At 54.1% G+C, this 23908-nt stretch overlaps 1 protein-coding gene across 1 annotated transcript in view; it reads right to left on the bottom strand.

The window, feature by feature from the left end:
• DSCAML1 (DS cell adhesion molecule like 1) overlaps positions 1-23908 on the bottom strand; it is a 77663-nt gene that overhangs the window by 23403 nt on the left and 30352 nt on the right. Inside the window, exons 4-8 of the mRNA XM_030464790.1 lie at positions 4594-4740; positions 3108-3386; positions 2390-2665; positions 1628-1924; positions 48-320 (exon numbers count right to left, since the gene is read on the bottom strand). Coding sequence (XP_030320650.1) covers positions 48-320; positions 1628-1924; positions 2390-2665; positions 3108-3386; positions 4594-4740 — 1272 coding nt within the window. The remainder of the gene's footprint in view (positions 1-47; positions 321-1627; positions 1925-2389; positions 2666-3107; positions 3387-4593; positions 4741-23908) is intronic.

The raw sequence follows: 23908 nt of genomic DNA, 5'->3' as shown, positions 1-23908 counted from the left end.
TACACAGCCTCTCCATCTGCCCCAGGAAAGCCTCTCCACCTGCTTACCTTTGACAGTGACATGGACGCTCTGGCTGATGGAGAGCTGGGGCTGGATCAGCACACTGCACAGATACTCTCCTTCATCCATGCCTTTCTGGACATCCATCAGCTTCAGAGTCCCATTCTCAAAGACCACTTGGCGGTGGTTATCGGGCAGCAGCAAAGAGTCCTTGTACCACTTGATGGAGTAATAAGGGTACCCAATCACCCTGCAGTTGATGAAAGTGTCCCTACCCGCTACCGCTGTTATGTTCTTCATCGCTCTGATGCTGGGGGGACCTACATATTGGGGAGGAAGGAAGAGGCAGGCTAGGTTAATTCTGAAAGGCAGTTTGGTTGCATGCAGATCTGCTGCTAGTTGAGAGCGAGCTTCACAGGCCACGGAGGTAACCAGAGCAGTTGAGACCCAGTTTTGGGCAAGGAGCAGGCATGGGCTCCCCTCCAAACCCATGTGGGAAATTGAGCTCTTAAAAGGCAGCTGCCAGCATCATGCCAAATGCCCTCGACTAGAGCTGCTACAGGAACCTGACTTCCATGGGCAAATGCCCTAAGCCATCCCTTTCCAAGCCTGGCACTGGCAGGAGGAAAGAAACCACCACCTTGCTCTGTAATTCTCTCCTGAGCCTCTCTGAGGGACTTGCTCCACTCCAGGGCAAAAAACCAATCCAGAATCTAGCCCATTAAGAGCTGTGAGAGGGGAGAAGTGAAACAGGAAACATCCTCCTTGAAAACACTGCTCTGGCTTCTCGTGGCTGAGAGATGAACTTGCTCCAAATTCAGCAGGAAACAGCAGCAAAATTCAGACTCTCCTGGGATCCCAGCCAAAAAGCCACCAGATCCAGTGCAAACCTAAAGCCACCAGCAAGCCCAGCCCTCCAACCCTCTCCCTCTCAGCAGACAAATAAATGCTACCTTGTCTCCGTCTCGCTCCCACCTGCAAGCCTGGAAGCTTTAACTGGTGATTATTGATGGGCAGGGGCTTACAGAACACCCCATGCCCAAGAGCGCTCCCCATAAAGCACCGAGTGCCACGCTCCAGCCCTGATAACACGGTGATTAACGCGGCCATGGCTTTTAGCAGACAAAGAAAACACAGACGTGACAAATCAAAGCTCATTTTCCACAATTTCACGTGCTGCCTCATCATCGTTTGTCATGTAGATCCCTGTGCTGGCGGGTGCTGGGGGGGGGGTCACTGGAAGAGCATGGGGGGGCTGGGATACTTCTGCACCCATCACCACCTTCTCCGTGCAGGGTGTCCCTCAGGGTGGGGCACAGACCTTGAGGTGGGGACTCAGCAGGGTGAGTCGACCCTGCTGAGGAGAGTGCTGCCCTTTTTGCCCCCTCCAAGCCAAGTTCCAACTCTCTGAGGCTTTGGGACTGCTTTGTGCTTCTTAAAGTCCTGCTATAAACAGGAGGGGAGGCTCAGCGAGTGAGTGGGGCAGGAGCCAGGGGCTCGGGGAGCAGGGGTGGGGTGGCTGGGGGGGGCAGGAGGGAGAGGTGAGGATCAGCAGTTGGCCAGGGAACAGAACAAAACCAAAAGCCCAGTAAAAGTCCTATTCTGATATTTAAAAGTAGACAGGCACCTCTTACGTTTATTCGCGCTTGGTATTCGGCGCTGCCCACCGAGTTCCGCGCGGTGCACCGGTACACGCCGCCGTCCTTGATCTGCGGGCTGGTGACGTTCATGTGGCTGACAGTGGTGCCATCAGACATGGTGTACTGGTTGGTGCGGTGCCCGCTGTCCCGCGGGATGGGCTCGTCGTCCAGCGCCCAGGTGACAGTCGGTGGGGGGGCCCCCTTGGCGGCACACATCAGGGAGAACTGCTCCCCGGGGTTGACCACCTTCTCGCTGAAGGAGGAGACGATGCGGGGGGTCCCATCTGGGGGGCACCCGGGGGGAGGGGGGTCAGGGAACAGCAGCCACAGGCAGCAGCAGTCACCCGCGGAGACTCCGGCTCAGCCAGAGAAGGGGGAGCACCAGTTGGCAACACCCGCAGAGGACAGATGCTGGTGGGTACCAGCACTGGCTGGAGGGGACAATTGGCTCAGTAGAGCCCAGCCACCCAGCAGCCTGGGTTGGGGAGGGGACTGCTGGTCAATGGCAGTGCCTGGCCAAGGGCTGGGGGAGGCAAGTCAACCCTTATTTTGGTCCTTGCCTATCCTGGCTGTGCTGTGTCCCTGAGCTGCTTGCAGAGCTGGAAGCAGTCTGTCCCAGGACACTCCCCACCCCTACAGGTCTCACTGCCCTCCAGCCATGCACAAAGCATCCTGGCACACCCTGGGGATGCAGCAGCCCAGAGAAGGGCAGAGAAAAGTCCCTGCTAGCTCTGAGGAAGCCAGCTCACCCTCCAGCATGATGATGGAGAAGTCCTGTGCCGTCTGGGACTTGCGGGTGGCAAAGCACTGGTAGGCTCCAGAGTGGCTCTTCTGCGCGGCCGTGATGAGGAGGGTCTCGTTGCTGATCCCCCGGATGGAGATGTAGTCATCCACCACCACCAGGTCTGTGTTGCGGTACCAGCGGATGACGTACTCGGGGGACCCGCTGAGGGCACAGGAGAGGATGACGGTGCTGCCGATGCCCGTTTTGAGCTTCTTTGGTGTGAGGGTCACACGCAGAGGGTCTGTGCGAGAAAGGGCAAGAGTGGGTGAGGCCCCATCGTTCCCGTGTCCTCTCTGCCCCTCCTGCCCTGGAAGCACCAGCCTGACTAGGTGTAAAATGTCACTGCACGAGGCAGGCAGATGCCTACCAGCTGACACTGTCACCTCCAGGATCCCAGGGACAAGAGGAACCCCTGGGAACAACACATATGTGACCTGCCCAGATGGTGTTTGGCTGGAGATTATTTTATGGAAGTCAACAAAACACAGTGCCAAGGCACTGAACCTAAAACTGGCTTTGCCACCTGAGACACCAGGCTTGGAACTGATCCGGCTGCATAAAACCTCTGAGACTTCCTATTTATAAAGGCTTTCCATTTAAGAAGGCTTTATCCAGCCGTGTCCCGGGCAGCAGGACAGAGCTCTCCCCATTGCCGCACCCTCTCCCACCCCGCTGGCTCTCACCGATGACCGTGAGGGTCCCCGTGACCTCTGCGGAGCCGAAGGTGTTGGTCACCTCGCAGATGTAGGTGCCGCTGTCCTCCACGCGCAGGTCGCTGATGGTCAGGCCCGTCACGCGCTTGGCCCAGCGGCCGTCGGCAGGGAGCGGGCGCCCATCCTTGATCCAGCGCACGGCGGGGTTGGGGTATCCCGAGGCGATGCAGGGCAGCTCCACCAGCCCGCCCGCCCGCACCTCCCGTGGCTGGAAGCTGTCTAGCAGCGTGGGGATGGACTCGGCCGGGTCTGTGTTTGAGGAGAAGATGGGTTCATTTGGCAAAGGGGATGTGGTGAGGTTGCTCCCCGTGACACCAGCACCACAATGACCCCTTGGTGCCACTGAGCAGCTCTCCCTGTCCCCTGCTCTGCTGGACAGAAGTGTTGAACACCAGACACCTCCTCCATGCGGTCAGGGCAGGCAGGGGTGGCCTTGTGTCCCCTGGGACAGCCAGCACTGCCATCTGTAATCTGGGCAGCAGGCTTGGTGAGAGGGAAACCCATCTTACTCACTGATGGGACAAATAAACTCTGCACCGGGGGAATTACTCAAGGTGACACCTAATTGGTGCAAAATACACCAATTCTGTGGCACATTTCAAAATTTACCAGCAAAGAGGCCCATCAGGCAGCTGGGAAAGGAGAAAATTAATGACCAGGTCTCAGGCGTGAAATTAAATTCCTGGGGAAAGAAACCTCTTTCCATACTCCCAAGCAGAAGTAAAATACCACGGCAGGTGAATAATGACAGGGACCAGGAGGGGACTGGGCCAGATGGAACATGGTCATGGAGGGGATGTTGGACCCAGTGGCTGCCCATGATCCTCGGGGTCCTGAGATAGGACAGGGACCCTGAAGTCTTCAAGAGGCTCCATCCCGGCCACTCCAGCCCCTTCCCTACCCCGTGGGCTTAATGGAGGGAGCAAGCACGGGAGCACAGCCCCAACCCGGGGATGAAAAAAGCATATGGCAGGGAGCAGGCGCTGCAGCTGCGCGTGGAGTCGAGCGAACTCCTCCCGAGCGGAGTAATTTGGGCAGTCAGTGGAGTCAGGAGCGCCCCGAGACACCCGGCACTCCGGACTGCGCTGCCTGCGCCGCAGTATCGCTTGCGTGTTCGTCACATCGCGTCAGGCTGCTCACATCGCCGGCTGTCACATCCCATTGCCTCCCACCCCATCGCCTCTCGCTTGGGGTGCCGTGTGGCGCTGCCGCTCGCCGCGGACCGCACCAGGGGGACTGAGTGCTGGGGGGCACTGTGGAACCCCCCTGTGCAGCCCCGACGGGAACTCCTACCCCCCAGTGGGATGTCCCCTCTGTCTGGGGAGGTAGCGATGCCATTGCCCCCGCCTGCACCCCGGGGATGGAGGCAGGGTAGAGGGCAGGCAGGCAGCTTTGGGTACCCTGGTGGGCTCAGGCTCCTCTCTGCCAGTGTTGCCAACAGCCACCCTGTGCTCACCTGAGACCGAAAGTCGGGCTCCATTGCTCTGCCGCGTCTCCCCGCTGTACTTGTGCTTGGTGATACACCTGTAGGTGGACAAGGCATCTTCCTTCTGCACGTCCGATATGTACAAACCTCCGTAAGAAGTAATAAAAAACCTATTTTCTGGAGACACAAATAGAGGAGAAGGGTGAGCAAGCCAGCCGTGACTCAATGCAAGATCTCCCAGGCCCTCAACATCCACCCTGCAGCAAACTCACCCACCCAGGCACAAAGGTGGGCTGCTCAGGGTGTCCCTACACACTCCTGCACTCCCTCGGGGTGCAATCCAGGGGATCTAGCTGAGGCAGCCTGCCCACAGCCCTCTCCCCCCTGTCCTGAGCTCTAGAGTGGCTGCAGAGGGCTGGGCAGTGTGTGGCACAATGCTCCAGCAGCACGATGCTCTGTCACACCACCGCATCACCGCGTGCGGCGTAGCAAGGCAGCAATTAAAAGTGAATCCGTCCCGCTGAGTTAATAATTAGCTTAACTTACTTAGAAGCATGTGCAAACAAATAAGGACTTGAGCTGCTATTTTCGTGCTGGGGAAGAAGGCAGGGGAGCAGGCAGGGCAGAGCAGGCAGGGTAGCCCCCCTCATCCCAGCAGATTTTGGAGCCTGGTAGAAACCAGTGCACAGCAGGACAGTCCTCAGGCTGACCCCTGTAATTCCTCATGAATATTAATAGTCATTAACAGGAGGGCAGAAGACCTGTGCCCTTGCACACTGGAGTGGCCCCATGGAAAGCAGGGTGAGGGGAACCCTGGGGAAAAGCTCCCCTGGAAACCTATTTCCTGCCCCGCTGCCAGTGCTCATGGTGACAGGAGCCTTCACCTGCAGAGTCCATGGGGATCATTCCAGCACCAGCCACCACCCAGCCTGAGCAGAGCTGGGGGTGTCCATCTGCTTGGCTGCACCCTGCAGGCACCAAGGGACCTATCCCAGCCCCTGGAAAGAGGAAAGGGAGGGGGGGCAAGTCTTGCCAGCTCAGCTGAAACAACACACAAATCAAGCATTAATTTTTCATCTCCCATCAAACCAGTAAGTGGGGAGTATTGGCTGCACTGGAATTTGAGGAGGAGAGGGGGAGCCCATTTCCATGGTAACGGGGGCTGCATTTTGCAAAGTGCTCAGCAGCCCCTGTGGCATCCCCTTCCCCACACACATGTCCTTTCGTGGTGAACCACAGCCCGGTGTGCAGACACGCCATGCATCTGCTCCCCTGCAAGCACCGGTTCTGGGGATGCCCTCACACCCCACACCAGCTTTCCACTTTGCACCAGTTCTGGGGATGCCCTCACACCCCACACCAGCTTTCCATCCCAGCACAGCAGCTCCCACTCTGCATTCCCACAAGAGGCAAAGGGCTCCACAAAGGAGCTGGGGCAAGAGATGGGGGGATGCAGGGAAGAGGTTGATGGAAATGGCTCCGACAGAGACCTTGTGCAAGTGACTTAGTGCTGAGTCTGCCAGCGAGATTAATGTTGAAGATTGCCAGATAAAATCCGATCTTTTCTGCCCGCCGGAAGGTGCAAAAGCTTTCCGGGAAGCGGAGGATTTAGGATATCCTTGGCCAGATGGAAGCGATGCACTGCTGATAATTCTTCCAGATTGACTCGAGCCACTGCCTTTGGAAAGGACTTGCCAAAGCCCCCCCAGCCCTCTCACTGGCCCCAGGAGAACATGAGAGCAGGGGGCTCAGCATGGCACATGAAATCCTGACCTGCATCCAGCTGCCTGCAGTGCCCGTGGAACTTCCAACACCTGTCCCAAGGGTCTTCCAATTTCACAAGAAAAATGACAGTCAATGCAGGTTACCAGCTCCGGCTCCATCCAATATAGATTTATAACAACAATGGGGTCAGGCCTTCAGGAGAGAGCGCGTTTTATAGTTCATAAGACTAATGAGATAACTTTCCCTTGGCACTGCAGGGCTGATATTTCCTTACGCAGTCTGCTTTAACTGCTGGAGAATCAATAGGTGCCAGCGGTTATGAATTAGCCATACTCTGAGCACATGCATCCCAAGGCATCCCGGACAAATCCAATAACTGTTTGGTGCTATTTCTGGCTGTGTTTACAGTGAAAAACGGCTCCCCGGGGGGAAGGCACAGAGGGGGAAGCCCCAAAGAACAAAGCTGGAGGTTTTCTGCTGCTGCTGTCACGGCACTTGATCCGGGATGCCATTTTCCTGGCACAGGGCTCACTTGGGGACCAGGAGCTCTGCAAACCCGGTGCTGTGGCACGGGCAGGAGCAGGCAGGGGTGCCAGTCCGCTGCCTACTGCTGGAAGCTGCAGAGCCAGAGATGGGGAAGCAGCAGAGGAGGTTGGTGGAAGTCGGGGAGTTGTGACGAGCTGCTCACCCGCCCGCCCTCCCTCCCTAATCTCCTTTATAAGCCCGGCTCCATCTCCTCCCGTTACAGGATTAACGCCCGTCTCTCATTCTCCTCTCCCAACAAGATTTTACTTCTAATTACGCCGTAATAAAACCGGGCGCGCTCCCAGGGCTTCTTCCAAATGACTTGTCGACACTCGGCGAGATTGGATCCCGCTCGGCCCCGTGCCGGCGCCGCTGCCTGCCGCTCATTAGGCATGCATGAGGGAGAGCTTTAGGAATGGAATTGCATTTAAATGGCTTCGCTGAGAGGGAGAGAGGAACAGAAACCCGCCAGAGAGAGAGAGAGAGAGAGAGAGAGAGAGAGGGAGAGAAACAAAACTCAGGCAAGGTTTAAAAGGAGGATGTCATTGTCACCCCCCTGTCACACTGCTGCCTGGCAGCTACAGTGCCAGGTCCCCGCTCCAGGGAAGGGACAAGTCCTCTGCCCCACGGATCAGCCCTCACTTCCTCTGGCAGAGGAACAACAAGCACCGCAGAGCCCATCCCAGCAGGCTGCAGACCGACCCGCAGGACCCCAGCCCACCAGCGACCACTCCACAACCTCCCTGGGTGGGAATCACCCCGCTATAGCCCTTCCGTAGTGCCCCTTGCTCCCCCATCCTAAAGGACACATTATCTCCCAAATCTTCCAGTCCACGGCACAATTAACATCTCTGTCACTTCACTCTCGCAGCGATGGCTTCACCATCTGCATTTCTCTCTCTCCGGGCAACGAAGGCATACGGGAAGTTCCGATTTTGTGCACGGGAAGCTTATTTTTGGGGGAAGGAAAGCCAAAGGCTGAGTTTTCTGAGCTGCAAACGCCACGCAGGTGGGAGCTGAATGAAGCCAGAGCCGGGATCATCATCTCACCTGAGAGGAGGGGAACCCTCGCTATTTCTGCACCATTCCATATGCGCGGTGCTCCCACCACCTTCCTTGGGAAATGACACACTGGAACGAAGGGGGAGGAGGAATTCCCGGGGGCACACAGAGAGCAACCCCCGCTCCCCCCAACAGGCACTATAGAGGAAAGAGGAGGAATTAACCTCCCGAGGTGGTCCGGAGTCATCTAATACCAGCAGAAAATTACCCAACAGGATGAAGAGCATTACCAAATGAATAGGAGGGGACTAGAGATTTCCATGGCTAATCCTGTTAACGAGACAATTTCTTATCAAACTCATTATGTGCCAGCAAGCGGGGTGGGGGGAGGCGGAGAAGGGGGGCAGGAGAAGGGGGGCAGAGGAAGGGCATGCCATGCAAAAGGCATCCCCAGAGAGCCCCGCAGCCCCCGGGGCCAGCCCACCGCACCCTGCCCACCGCTCTGCCCGCAGTCCCAGCACCATTTCCAAGGGGAGCTCCAAATAACTGGAGAGACATTTTCCACAAAACAGTGTCATCTGCTTCAGCCGTAGCATCAAGCCTCTCCAGGCACTGAGCTGAGGCGGGTACAGATTACGGCAGGCATAAAAAAAATATATAAAATCCACCGAGATAACACTCATTTCAAAAAAGGATTTTTCTAGAGTAATTTTTTTTTTTTTTTTTTTAAGTCCGATTACAAGGAGCCTCGTTTTCCAGGAGGTAGAGAGAGGAAAGGCTTCGGTCTACAGGCTGACATGTGTTTGCTGCTGCTCTGGAGGGCTCAGGAGCTGGCACAGGGTCTCTGCTGATGTCCAGCTCCCGTCTGGGCAGAGCGGTTAATTTATTTATTTATTTATAATTTGCTATTTGAAAAACGACGGAACTAGTCAGATTTCATGTTAATGAGAGGAGAATCTGGATCGAGGACTGTGCAAAAATTTGCATCTCAAAGAGGCAAACAGGAAGTCGCTAAGAATGGCAAACCCAGCACCCGGGCAGTAATGAGGCTGCTGATGCCTCGGGTCTGTCACGCGTTTCCCAGCAGCACAGGGGACCGCAGCCTCCTGCTCACCCTGGACAAGGGACATCACGGAGAGCCCGGGAGACTGGCCACACATCTGGAGAGGCTGTGCCAGTGGCCCTGCCAATGCCAAGGGGACACCAAATATTGTAGCTCCTTTCCTGCCACCTCAGCACCCAGCCCAAGGGCATGGTCAGCACACAGCTCTGCCTGGCCATCCAGCAGACACTGGTGGCACAGAGCAAGCAATCGCTGTCCCCTGATTCTAGAGGGGCTAATTTGCTGCATCTTATCCAATTTCACCTTTTTTTTTTTTTCCTTGGGTTTTGCGGTTGCTGTACAAACAACTCTGAATGGCTCTAACCAAGGTGTTTGCTCATAAAAATCCATCACAGACACCAAGAATGACAGAAATGGAAAACGCTTAATGAAAACAAAGGGGAAAACAACAGGTACTTCAGTCCTTTGCCATCCATCAGCAACTTTGGGTTATTAAAAATATGGGAGGGAAAATAATGCTCACATATGCAATCAAATCCTGAGAAAGCTTGAAAAGACAAAAAGCCACATCGGAGGAAATTCTTTGCCCCCACTTCAGACCGTAGGAGTTTGGCCATAATTATAATAAGAGTAAGGCTGCTGGATAACATGAGAATTATTTTCCCCACTTACATTGTCAAATGATCATTTTGCCCTGCAGTGAAATCTCAATAATTATCACGCCAAAGCATGAAAGAACAAAGAAATAAAAAGCATGGTGTTTCCTTCACGGGTGTTGGGGGGGGGGAGACACGGGGGGGGACCTGGGGCTGGAAGTGTGTCCTTTCACTAATTATCTTCTCAGGGGCTGCACATCCCTGTGCCAACCCCCCAACCACCCTGCCAGAGATGGGGATTGAGCGGGTCAGAGCAGGACCCCCTGCCATGGGACAGAGGGAGGACCCAAAGCTGAGCCTTCACCCCCACCCCAACCCTGAGTGCTGGGGGAGTGGGGGGAAATAGGAGAGAAAGGGGTGAGGAAAAAGGAGGGGGGCACAAAGGAGGCGAACAAGAAAAACAAGACGACAGAACGCTTGCTCCACAGCCCTCGGCTAAATTACAAACCAGTTTACTGAGGTGGAAAGCTGCAGTGAGCTGAGGAGGAATATGTGGAAACCATCTGCAGATTTAAAAATAATCTATTTTACGATCACCCTCCAACATATTCTTTTGCAGAAAGCAAATAGGATTTGTTGTTGTTGTTTTGTGCAAACTGTTAGGGAAAAATTACTAGAAACATGCAGGGGGTTTTGCCTTCTTGAGTACTGAGAGGCTAAATATGCCCTTCCTTATGTTTAGAATAGTAACAGTCATCTTAAAATTAACTTGGGCTGCATCAGAGCTCAAAACAGTTGCAATTCCGAGCCCGCAGAAAGCAGGACAAACCTGCACTGGGATATCTAGTGCTTCTAGCTGACAGATGTCTTCCTACATACAGTAAATATAGGTCGTCTTTTCCTACCCGGAGAACCGTAGATCTTAATTAATCAGGCCACTAGCAGCATATGTAATGATTTTTTGCAGCTTGCTAAGTAAACCTCCCTGATTAGGTGGAGGGGAAGGACGATATGTGTTCAGGGGATCCATCTCCTGACCCAATGCCCTGGCTCCAGCCCCAGCAGCCTGTCCAGCCCTTGTGCTGGGACTCCAGTCACTATTCCACGCTAGGATATCTGTCTAACAAGAGGAGAAGGTACAAGGTCCCTCCTTGCCCACCCCAAAGCCTCTCTGGCTGCCTGGCACAGCCCAGAGCTCGGCCTCAGCCCCGGCAGCCAGAGGGGGTCATTAGGCTTTGCAGAGTAAGCTTCACTCCTCCTCGGAAGCCACTTCTAGATTAAATTAACCCCGGGCTGAGCGAGCCAGAGAAAAATGAGCTAATGAGATTCATGCTGCCTGACAATAAAGTCGCACTGAGCCCCTGGCACAAGGGCTGTGGGCGCTGGGGTGGACCAGGGCAAGCAGCACCCATCACTAGCAGAGGACCCCAGGAAAAGGAGTTGACTGAAGAGGCCCTGGGTGTTTTCACCTACAAGATGCTCAGAGAGCCGCTTGTTCCACACCCTGTGAATTTGAGGGAAGGGAACGCAGAGCCCAAGCAGCAGGTCAGGTCCTCTTGCAGACGGAGTTTCTGCAGCCAGAACAGTGCTTGGCTGAGCAGGAGCAGTGTGACCAACCCAAAGCACAAAGGCTGCTGGTGCTGGGATGCTCCAGCTCTGCAGTAAATGGAGGGAGAAGCTTTCTGGAGCCTGCAGGGGAAAGTCTCAAGGCCAGGAAGCTCCCATTGCAACGTGGAAAACTCGAGAGCTGCAAAGCGCTGCCCTGCACTAGGCTGAAACGAGTCCTGCCAAAGCCAGGACCTTGTCTTGATCTGATGGGAAGCCTCAAAAAGGGAACTCCCGTTGCTAAAATCTTGGGAGTGAAGAGGAATGAGCCCACGCTGCCGTTTGCTGCCACTGTCCCACGTGTCCACGCAGGCACGCGCGGTGCATCCCCTCCTCCCCTCCCTGCTCCTCACCAGGGGAAAAAAAAAAATCAGCGAACGCGACTCGAACAAAGAGCAGAACTTCCTCCCTGCTCATTAGTGCTGCAAAAGCAATAGAAAAAAAATCCCCAGGACATAACCTCCTCTGCTGCTCTGAAGTCTGCATGGCTTGGAGAGGGCGGTTGGGTTTATTCTTTGCCTTCCACCTCGCTCAGAGCATTGGGCTGCACGTTTTGATCAAGGCAACAGGGATGGGAGCAAGGCAGAGGAGCAGCCCCCTCCCTGCATGCTGCAGCATCCACCCCATCCTACTGATAATGATTAAGATGAGGCAAATGGGCACTTCCCCAGTTAGAGGCCCAGGAGCAAAGCCAGACCCTGGAAGGAAAGCCATGCCCCTGGAAGGAAAGCCATACCCCTGGGCTAGCTGACCCCGCACCACCAGCAGCCCCTCTGGGTGAGCACAGGGGACTCACTGAGTAACAGCTCACACTTCACAGGCAGCAGGGAAAGACTCTGGATAGTTCAAAGCAGGATCACAGGAATGAGTTAGGGCTGGAGGAATTACTAAGGAGTTGTGGGATGCAGCACAGTCCCTGTGCCCATTGGGAGAGGTGGCCTAGCCACCACAGGCACAGAGAAGAGAGACTCTGTGTCCTCCTGACAGTGGCACAGCAGTGTCCCCAGCTGGGAGCTCAACTTCAGCAAATCCAACCTTGAAATAAGATGCAATTTCCTAGCAACGGGCAATGAGATGCTGGGGCAGCTTACCAGGAGAGCGAGTGGACCCCCTGCCCCTGCAAGGCTTTAAATGTGAGGAGATGCTGCCACAACACGTTCCACCTGCTGGGAGGGGCTGGGCCATGCCCTGCTCCCCTCCCCCTGGCTCCTACAGCCCCTTGGGCTTGGCTTGATGTGAGGGCTCCCAGAAGTGCCCATCCACCTCCCTGCCAGGACACAGCGTGGCTCGGGGGATGAGGCCAGTGTGGATGCTGTGGTCACTGGCCTGCAGGGTCACCTCTGTGGCCCCTGGCCTTCTGCTCAGGGCTCCCTCCTCCTCTGTACGCTTCAGTGGCACCTTCGTGGCACGCACGGTGCCAGGACAGCCCCGGGGCCCAGCTCCAAAAGTGATGAGAGGAGCAAGGAGGGGCAGGAGCAGTGCCTACACACAGCCAAGCAAGGGGGCTCCTGGCCCATGGAGCTCAACTTGCCCAAGCAGAGCAGAGAGCAGGGCTGCTGGGGACCCAGTCCTGCTGCAGAAAGCTGAGCTCTTGCAGGGCAGGTGACAAGAGCAGCACGGGACAGTCCAGCTGTGCTCCTGGCTGCCACGCAGTGCCCGTGGCACAAGCTCCAGCAGCCCAACTCACAAGCCTCTTAACTCTTAAAAACACAGCAAAGTTCATGCACATCCACTAATTACTCAACCTGCTCCTCTGCCAGATGAATATTGAGGGGAAAAATAATCCACAATGGCTGGGCTGCAATGTCACCAGTGCAGTGGCAGAGGACAGACACGTGGGTGTAGGAATGGCCTCAATCAGGGCACCCAAACCTCCTAAAGTGAGCTGCAGGGGACACTGACACCAGATCCCTCAACAGCCACATGGGACAGCACTGGAGCACACACAGCAGGCTCTGCTGCCTCTGCACCCGGTACCCAGGATCCCTCCCCTGTGTCCCCAGCCCCTGCCATCACCCACGCACGGCACAGAGGGTGGCACAGCAAGGTCTTTGCCAGCCTGTGTCCTGCTCACACTTAAGCCCAGGCTTACGTTCAAGCCCAGGAAATGTCCTGCAATTCCCCTTGGATTATTTGTGGGCTCAGCTGCACACCCTGGGTGCTCTGTGGGGCCAGGACACTCCGTGTCACAGCCCAGGGACAAACCCTGCCATGAAGCAGCCAGCTCCACATGGGGACAGTCACCAAGGCTTGAACACTGGTCAAAATCTCACCAAGGCCAGGAAGGGAGAGGGCAGTGCAAACCATCCTGCATGGGAGCACCCTGGCACCTTCTTTTGCCTCTCTCAAAAACCTTCCAACAACTCTGAATTAATTCTCAGCTATTGCTACGAAAGATCTTGGTAGGGCTTTTAGAGCACACAGTCACTGAAAATAACCCCAAACCAAGAGTAAGCTTTCCAAGTGGCTTAGTCTGGAATTATTTTTCAAACCTCCTGATTTTAGAGCATCTGCAAAACCTCCTTCTGCCCTTCCCTGCTGCAGGACTGTAAAGTTTGCAGGAAGCACTTTGGTATCACACCTCTACAGAAAGCCAGGCAGCTGGAAAGTGCCATCCCAAGTGCCACTACCCGGTGCCACCTCCATCACGAGTCCCAGCAGCCACTGCAGAACAGGGCTGCAGCCACTCAGACCAGAGGAGGGATCTCCCCAGCCTGCTGAGCATCACTGGTACTCCCCAAGCCAGAGCCCCTGCCCGTCCTGAGACCCAGCACTGTGGGAGAGGTGCAGACGGTGCCCAACACCATCCCCACCTCCAGCCCTGATCCCACCCCAGCCAGGAGGAGCCTCCGAAGCCCCAAGCAGGGCCCAGCTCAGCAGAGAGCCCCCAGCTGCCATCTGGACGGATCACGGGATTTTTTTTTTTTTCCATGCAGCTATGAAAGAGGGGGTGGGGGAAGGCTGAGGAGAAACGAGGCTGCAGGATGAATTCGGCATCAATTATTCTAAAATATGCGTGTTAATATGGGAAGGGCTCGGCGGCTGCATCCATCTCCACTTCTGCTCATTGCCAGCATCAAAATGTGACCTGGGAAGATGACAGCAGCTCGCGTCTCACTCACACAAACACGCGCTGGGAAAGAGGGATATTAAAAAGGGAGACAATGCTGCATATTAAAATGCCACAGATGGAGCTTTCTGCAGCCCTTGCAGTCCGCCTCAGAGATTATTGCTGGGCCATATTGTATTAAAAATGGGGGGTGGGTGTGTTATTTATTTAATTTTTAAACAAATTCTATCTCCTACTCGTGCCGGATGGATAAAGTGAGCTCTTGAGCTCCAGCCAGCTTTTCCAGCAAACCCACATGAAAAATGCATTTTCATTAATACAAACTGTTTGCAGTAGGTAAATTAATTCGGGAAATGGTTTTCATACATGGCAAATTATACGTTCAGAGAAAACACTAGACGACACTCTCCAGTCATAATAGAAGCCCTGCCTTCGCTGCAAGGGAGTGGGATTGCCAGGTAGAGCACACGAGCTGCAACAATAACCCCACAAATAAATAAGTAGGAAAGAAAAAAGCAAAGGGGGTCAGTGGTGCCGGGAGGCTGCCAGGCTCCCTCGGTGACCCCAGGATGGCAGAGCAGGATCTGGTCCCACAGCCCCTGTCCTTTCCCACCGCTCCAGCATGAGAAGAGAGGGTGCCACCATGGAAAGGAGCGAGAGGACTTGAGGTCTGAGTGCCCAGCAGTGAAGGACTCAGCGTGGCCATGGGGCAGTGACGGGCACCCTCTGCCACAGCCCAAGCACTGAGCTCCCTCCACACAAGTTTCTGTTGCTCTCACATCTCATTATGTCTCTTTTACCAGTCCGGGCTTCTGGGCTCCTGCTCGTGGCAGGGGGAGCGCTTTATAATTGATGAAATGGCGACGTGCTGCAGCCCAGCCAGCCGACAGCTGCTCTGCACGTAGCCGTGCTCAGGTGCTGTCACGCTGCATTTACCGCAGCGTATCAGAGCCCGGCTGCGTGCAGCAGCATGGGGCCAGCCTGTGTCTCTAATGTCACTCGGCACAGGGTGTTGGGAGCTAGCAGGGTGTTGCTGCAGGTAGCTACACCTCTCTGCCATGACCATCCTGCCCTCTCTGCCCTGCGTTCCAGGCTTATTTCTACCAATTTCCTTCCTGCAGCCCCGCTCAGGAGAGTTGCCTGCTGACTGAGTGGCCTTTCCCTCAGCAGTTCTGGCTCTTCGAGCCAGGGCCCAGCAGAAGGCAGGTGCAGGTATAACACCTTGGGAATGGAGGAACCATCTCAGAGTGATTTGAGGAGCAGAGCAAACATCAATCCCCGCATTTGTCACGGGGAGCTGCGAGCCACAGAAGGAGGGGGCAGCATTTCATAACAGCCTGCCGCATCAGAAAACAAAGAATGATAAAGAATCTTTTAGTCACCTCTTAATTACATATTCCAGGTACATTAAGAAAGAAGAAATGCACCTCGGGTCACTGCCTGTCACCATGACAAAGGCCCGTGATGAGCTCTGTATTCAAAATATTTGCACTAATTACCAGCAGAGCTCCCCTTTGAAAGTGCTGGGAGGGGAGGCTGCTGTTCCACCCGCGGGAATCAGCTCACAGCCCGCGCTGCTTTCCCTGCACTACAGATAAATATACTGCTGTGCTCGTGTATTTTTACCAACGTGCCCGCGTGTGTATCCATGGAGAACAACCTATAAATGCCTAACAGTCATCCCGGGGGGCTGGAGAACAGGAGCAGACGCTGGCAGGACCACTGGGTTTCTGGTGGTGGGAGTGGGTGCTGTCACCCCGGGGCTGCCGCTGCAGCCACAGCTTGGTGGAATGGAAACCAACCCTCTGCTGCTGCAGCTGCCCAGGGAAGGAGAGAAATGCACTGAATGCAAATGGTGACTGACCTTTAATTAGCGCCTAAGAGGCACAAGGGGGAAAAAAACCCATCAGAGCTTCCCTAGGCCCATTCTCATTGCCAAGAGCAGCAGGAACCACAGCGTCCCTAACGTCTGGTAGCTCAGGCAGGAGCTCCCCGAAAACATCCACTCCCTCTCTGCACTACTGCTGAGCCCACCTTGCCACCACTGCTAAGGGATGGGCAAACACTGAGATGGCACACAGGCCCACTCTTCTACCTCCCATTGTGGTGCCAGTCTCGTGGGACTCCACGTTATTTCCCTCGTTTATTGCAAGCCAATAACCCACGCAGCCTCCCTGACACACTGCATCTAACCCTTCCATCCACCGTGGAGCAACCTCTGTTCCTCAGCAAGCATTTAATCTGACTGGACAGGAGCAAAACCATGTAGATATAAATGGGGCAAGGAGAAAATAGCATGCTCCAGGTTCCTCAGGAAAGCATATGGGAACAGGAGGCTTATTAATAAATTCTTCTTTGTTCTGTATTGTCTGTGATAAATAGCCACACTCAGCATCAATAACTGCAAACATCCTTGGGAAAGAGAGACATGCAGAAACCCATCACGCTGCTGAAAGCAGAGAATGGATTCAATTTCAGTTTTGAAGGCAAATTTCACAGTCCTAAACCAAATTATCTGAGGGGGCTGCTGTGGCCACACATGCAATAAATGAGAGGTTATGGCTGCTAAACCAGGAGAACGTCTCCCAAGAGTTGTAATATCTTAAGCTAAAGGACAAGAAAGAATAGCCCCCATTCAGGGTGATGCCTTTGGAAAAATAACAGCTATGTTTCCAGATAAAAAATGTTTTTATTAAGGGAACACACTGCTTCTAGAATGTTAAGGCCCTAGAGATTACTCAAACTCCCACCCCTTTGCTGGCATCCGAAAGCAAATTTCCATGAGATTTTAAACACTGCTGAGACCTCAATAATTTGGGGGTAGGAGGGAAAAGAGAGCAGTAGCAAGAGACATTCCTAATGGCGAAGACATGAAAAACGCAGCTTTATTTTTTGATGATTGCATTAGATTTTTTATCACAGAGATGAAAAATGAGCAGCTACCACCTCCTAATTCACTGCCTGGGGACTCGAATCCTCTCCGCCGCCGTACGAGGAGGCGCGGCACTGAAAGCAGCCCCATGCAGGAAGTGAGCTCCAACTCCGTGGGGGGAAAAGCAGCAAAAGGGCAGGGACCGAGGGCAGCCCAGGCCAGTGGGCTCAGCACAGGGACAAAAATCAGCATTTCCAGGGAAATGCCAGGAAAAACACAGCCCCGCCGTGGGGGTGGCAGCACCGAGGACAGCGGCCGGAACTGCGGACAGCGCCTGCCCTGGGCACGGGAGGGGAGCCCGGGGGTCCCTCCCCATCCCCTCTCTTTTCCCTCCCAGCTCCACGGGGGAAGGGGTCAGGGACCAGAGGGTGGGGTTTTTTTGCACTACAGGGGCTCTGAGCGTGCCTGCGGGAAGGTTCAGCTCCTCATCTTCCTTGTGAAAACCTGGCAGCTGCCAGCGTGTATTCCCACCTACAGATGTAGTGGCTTCCCTGGGAAGCTCCGAGGAGTAGGAAGTGCCATCCAAGATGGTCTGAAGAAGAAGTACAGCCAGCCAGCATATGTGCCACGGATGTGAGGAGATACGAGCAAACATTTTCATTCTTCTGAACACTTTCTCCCTTGAGATTTCACCTGGGTATCTGCAGAAGTCTGCCTATGGCCACAAGCCCCAGGCCACCTTTGCATCTGCAGGTACAGAGAAGCTTTTCTCCTGCCCCTTGGTTGTGGGGCTGCCCTGCTTTGAGCCAGGACAGAACCGATTTTCTTTCCAGTAATTTTTACTGCAGTGAGTTTGTGTGCACACCTGGGATTACTGGCCAAATCCAGCTGCAGCAGCTCTTTTCCAACAACGTGAAAAGCTCAGCACTGCTGCTAACGCTCCCTTTGGGCAACGCAAGCAAGTTTCAGGCTGTTGTCACAAAAGTGAACATGTCTTGCTGGAGTTTAACCTGCCTGAAAGGCACACGTGCTAAAGGAAGCATGGCAGCCTTGCAACAGGGCACACTCCTTTTCTGTCCTGCTAATCCTCTGCTCTGTAACCACTTTTTTTGGTCATGCTTTAACTTAAAGCACTGTGAGTGTGAAAGGATAAAATGCATTAAGAGTTTAATGCTGAGAAAGATAGCAGTCTGACATTTTAATAACACTAATGCTCTGGAATTTGCAGAATTATCATAGTAATGCATATCCCAACACCATTCCTCCACTGTGGTTAGTACGAGCCTACAGCGTATTAAACACCATGGGCTTTCCTCTTGCTCAGGGGAAAGAAATCATCCCTTTCTGTGTGCCCGAGACAGACACTGATACTCCAGCATCAGGTAGAGACATTTTGGTGATTACCACCTGCTCCCTGGTCAGGTTGCAGATAACTCTTCTTCACCCTCTCCCTCCTGGAGACCTGAGCCGTGGTGACAACTAAAGCAGTGCTGTAAAGATACAGAAGCTGCTTCTAACAGGCTCGTTTGTCTCACCACAAAACCAAGCCCTCTGGAACACTGCTTTCATCGTCTGCATCTTCCAGAATCATTCACAAGTCACTGCTTATACATCCTACAGTTCACTGCTGTTTGAATTCCTTGGTCCTTTGCCTGTGTCAAGCCTGAAGTGCATCCTAAACCAGTGCATGTAAATCAGCAAGGAGAGGAGGAAGCTCAGATGACGTGGTAAGGGAGAGACAAATAGGAGGGACTCACTTAAAAACAAAGAGGACTCTTCCTGACCACAGAAACAGGATGGAAAGAGATGACACCAGTGAGCTATACTGTGCCAGCTGCTCGAGCATCCAGCATGGCTGCACGACAGGCCCAGGTCACCTGCACGCCCTGACTGCCAGGATGGCTGCAGGAAATTTTGGGAGCTCAGGGAATGGCAGCAGCTGCCCTGTCCCTCTGTGCAGGGGAGCTCTGTGAGCCAGCAGCACCCACAGCTTTGCCCTCCCCCTTGCCTGCTTTCACACCTTACGTCCAGCAAGAGCAGAAGCTGAACCCACGGAAACACAGGGGCAGTGAGGGGAACAGAACTGAAACGTGTCCCCACCTTCATCTTCTGCTGTCTCTGCTCCCACCACAATCAAAGCTCTGGCCACAGAACACCTGCTCAAGCCCCTGGTTCTGCTTCCTCAGAGGAAGCTGAGTCCTTGCCCTTTCTGCCCCTCTTCTTTAACGTCTAACAATCCCTAAATGGGCTGAGAGCACGTCCTGGTTTGGGCAGTGTTAAACCGTGACAGAGCATCAATCAAACTTGATGTAAAAACACAGATGTATTAAAAAGCTGCAAGCCCACAAACCTGTAAAGAGCACAGTTCAAAGGCTGCCAAAGCCAGGGCACTGGGCAAAGGTAAGACCCAGTGATGGGAGGGAAGGATCTGCTTCCCTTTGTCTTTGAAACACACACAGGCTGCTCTGCAATGCCTGATGGCAGCAGGCACCAGGGCACTTTTTTGGCTTCCAAACTCCTCTTCTGCACACGGGGCCCACACACTGTGATTGGGCTTAATGAGCAAGAATTTGAAAGCCAAGTTCAACAGGGGCTAAAAATGAGCTCAAGTTTCACATGCAAAGTCAAATGCAGAAGTAACAAAGTGGCAGGAAGCCCAAAGAGTAAATGAGACTGTTACATCTTGTGTCTAATGAGAGACACCAGGTAACGCTGGCAAATTGCTCACCTAGAGACAGCATCACTGAATTCCTGATGGATGAACAAGCCTTTTTTTTTTCCCCTCATCAGCACACATCACAGTGAATGATGGAGCATGTTTTTCTGATGCTGCTGGAGAGTGTCACAAGCCTTTGCTAAATCCACTTGTGCTAGGGATGTTTCGTCAGGAAAGCAAGCAGCACTCGGTCCAAGCCTCAGCTGACAGAAGCTGGGCCAGATCCCCACAGGGACACAGGGTTGGCTGACACAGGGTTGGCTACTTGCAGATTGGACCCCAGATAAAACCTGCAGCTTTTTGTGGGCACCTCACCCCAAAATCAGAGCACCCGTGTGGTCAGCCCCAAAAGCTCCATCACTTACACCATCGGCGGCTGCCGGCCGGGGCCCAGCGCTGCCCATCACGTGAGGAGACCTCACGGCTGAGCTGCGATGCGTAAAAGGATTTACAGATGTAAAGCCACATCTCGATAACGCTCGGAACAAATCCCTGACATTCTTCACACAGCTCTGCACTAACAGGTTAGGCTCTAGCAGAGTGGAAACGGCAGCTCCCCGCTCGCCCCGCGCCTCCGTCCCCTTAACCGTTTGAGGCCTCGTCCCCTCGGGAGCAAGGTGGAGCTGGCTGGGTGGAGGCAGGACTCAGCGCTGGCAATTATTCTCCATTCAGGACTAGCCATTTGCATGCAGTTCATTTGTGATGCAGAAAAGCTTGAACCTGTCATTATTGCTTGGCATCAGTACAGCGCTGTGAAAAGGCGCCGCTCGGGACATGCGCACAGTGCTGCACCCGATTTTCTTTAATCTAGGCTAAAATGACAAGGAGAGAAAGCAGGAGGGAGGGAGAGACGAAAAAGGAAATGGGGGAAGCATCCTCTCCAGGAATGAGAGTTTGATTCCTTGACTAGCCAGGTGCCAGTATTCCACTCAGGGCTCCCCAGGTTTGGTTGGGGCTGGCAGAGGGCAGGCTGAGTGCGAGGGTTTTGGCCAGGGTGAATGGGCAGTGCGAGCAGATGACACTGGCCTGGTCCCCTCCATGTGGCTGGAATCTGCTCAACACAATCATCCCCTGGAAAGGGCTGCAGGAGCCACCATTTTGCTGTACACACACAGCCTGGTCACGCAGGAGGTGCCCAGAGCTCACACCCAGCATGAGAAGCTGCTCCTGCTCCCAGCACCTCCTTCCCTTTGGTGGAGAACATCACCTCTATGAATGCTGGTGGCAGGAGAGTCCAGACCTCAACCACGAGAGGCATGGAAAAAAAGTTTCTAGCACCAGCACTGCCCTGGAAACCCTGCAGCCCATGCCAAGCACCATGCCAGTGTCCCAGTGCCAGCGGGACGGCCACCTCCAGCCCAGTCCATGCCAGGCAGAGGCAGCACCCTGATGTGCAGGTGACTTAGGAGCTCAGCTCCCCTTACCACTCACTGCCAGCAGGGAACCCAACTCCCTCGTTACTTTGCAAATGAGCAGAGCTACACATGAATATTAAACACCCCCTCGTTCCAGTCCCAGGGAAAAAAACCCATCTTTGAGAGTCCCTCATTAAGATGCGCTGTCCGCCTGGTACAGGGAGCCCGCAAGCCAATTAAGAAGGACTGTAACAACCCCAAAACCAAGCTGCCTGCCGAGCTCAGCTCCCAGCTCCCCACACTGCCTGAGCCCCAGCTGCTCCCAGAGCCTCTCCCAGTCCCTCCCAGCACTGTACATGACACACTATGGAGCTCCCAGGTGACACCTCGCTCCCAGGGATGGGCCTCTTCCCAAGCTCAGCCTCCCTCTGCCAGCCCCTCGCTTCCAGCGGGGAAAAGGGAAGGACCTTCAGCAAAGTTTATTTGCTGACTTTCAGACACCATTACTCCTGTGCCGCATGGTGGGTAACACAATCAGACAGGCCTGACACATCTCCTGACTCTGGAAGGACTCTTCTCATTCCGTGGCTCAGCCTCCTCCTCCCCGCCAACGCTGCCCGCCCCCACTTCAAAATCAATTTCTATATTTCAGATACAAAGATTGTTTTGCTTGAAAAATGAAGCTGCCCTTCACAGAGGTAATAGAGAGATCAATACCAGTTACATCAAGTTTCCCAGCGAGAGCCAGCATTTTTATCTTGATCCACCTGACGGGGCTGTGCCCATGTCCTGGCCCCAGGTGGGTGCTCAGTCAGGGAGCCCCTGCTCCCCTCAGGCCCCAGGGAACAGCTCTGCACAGGTCCCTCTCCTTGCCAGCGACAGGAGGGGGTGGCAGGAAATGGGAGAGAAAATTGTGGGTATAATTTATAATGCCTCATTAATTTGACAAATGCTGCTTCACGCACATGCTCTGTCAGCCCGTCACTGTCCCAGGAGCCACAATATCCCCAGCTACTTCAGATGGAAAAGCTACCTGCACAATTCTGCTGGTCAGAGAAGGGATTAATTGCCACCAACCCACACAGCAGCTGCACAAGGTGCCCTGGCTGGTGGCTGTGCTCACCATGTGGGGAGGGATGCAGATAGAGACAGAGAAGGCAAATATCACAACCAGCTTCCAGAGAAAGCATTTGACCAGCTGTAATATCTTCTTACTCAGGTGGTTGTGTGGAAGCAATCCCATAGGAAATACTTCTTCAGCAAAATGAAGCTTTTGTGGAAATTTCTCATTGCGGTCACGAACTGAATTCAATTTTGTCTTCATTTGAAGGAAAGTTTCCTTTCTCCCCATCTCCTCTCCTTCCTACAGACCATTTGTTTCTCCGCCGATGAGGCAGGCAGATGGAAAGGGAGAAGACACCTTCTAACCCAGGCCAGAGGAGCAGGAGGGCAGATGCTGCCCCACACACCCCATGCCCACCCGGCACTGTGTCCCCATGGACCAGCATCCAGGAGCTCAGTGCCACGAGGCGAGCGAGAGGAGGAGGCTGGAGAAGATGGATGGGCACAAGGCAGCATTAGCACAACTCCACTGGCTGTGCATTAAATAACTCTTCCAGGGCAGGAGTTCAATGGCAGCACAGAGCAATCAGGGGACAATAAATCCCTGGTTATAAATTCTGGACCTGGACTGTCAGATTATCACCCTCAGTCCTGCTGGCTCCAACTACCCCCAGCTCAAGGAGTGGGAGCTTAGGGGCAAGCTCTGGAGGGAGGAACTTCAGGAAGACCCCAACAGCCATCCTCAGATGCTCCCTAGGGTGTTTGGGTACAAACTGGGGGCAATGCTCCTGCTGGGGTGCTCTAGATGCCACTTCCCCAACTGCCTGGGGAGGGGACATGAGCTGCAGGAGCACACGGTGCCATTGCTTCAACCTTGCTGCCTTCCAGCTCTGCTGCTCGAGCTGCTATTTCCTGCAAATATATTGCACTGTGGGATGCCTGCGATATTTTATAAAGTTAATAACTTTTTTTTAATTGGATGAGTTTATAGAATCGTGTGAGCAATTAACAATAATTACGTTTAAGACACTTAAATTCCAGGATGCACCACAAACACTGGAATATTAAGCTATAAAAACCCTCAATTGTACATTCAAATTACATGAAGGGTCTGTTGGAAGGAAGACACTCTCAGTTTCAAGAGCTCCACTCTGTGTGTGTACAGCAAGGTGATACCAGACATTACAGTGCTCCAGCAGCAGCCCTGTCCCCATGCCTGGCTGTGCTGGCTCTTCCAGGGGGGCAGCCTGCTCTCTCTGGACCCACAGTGGGGTTGGGGACAGCATCACATCAGGTGTCACTGCAGCCCCAGCATCACTCCAGGAGGGGAGTTGGGCCAGTGCGTATTTCATTTGAATCACCAGGTGCCAAACTAAATTATTGATGTAGGTTCTCAGTGACAGGTAAGGCATTTTATCACCAAGCCTTTAATAATGCAAGAGCCATGATCCTTCACGCTGAAATGTCAGGCAATTCTCAGGTTACCCTCGCCATGCCAACAACTTCCCCCAATCCTCCCCTCGCTGGCCAGTGCCAAGGGCAGAGAAGGGAAGAGTGGAGCAGGATGTGACCATCCCCAAGAAACAGAGCTCCCAGGCCCAGGTCACATCCCCCCAGACACAGAAACGGGCAGTTTGGGAGCTGTGAAGACACAACTGTGGCTTCCTGGCTCCATTCTGAGCCTCTCCAGACATGCCCAGCCTGGGGAACAGGGAGGTCTCAGCATCAGCAGTGTCCCAGAGGAGACCAGCACC

The sequence above is a fragment of the Calypte anna genome, chromosome 24 (assembly GCF_003957555.1).
Source record: "Calypte anna isolate BGI_N300 chromosome 24, bCalAnn1_v1.p, whole genome shotgun sequence".
In the NCBI taxonomy this organism is placed as follows: Eukaryota; Metazoa; Chordata; class Aves; order Apodiformes; family Trochilidae; genus Calypte; species Calypte anna.
The sequence above is the reverse complement of the archived record's forward strand: the minus strand, read 5'-3'. Positions and strand labels throughout refer to the sequence as shown.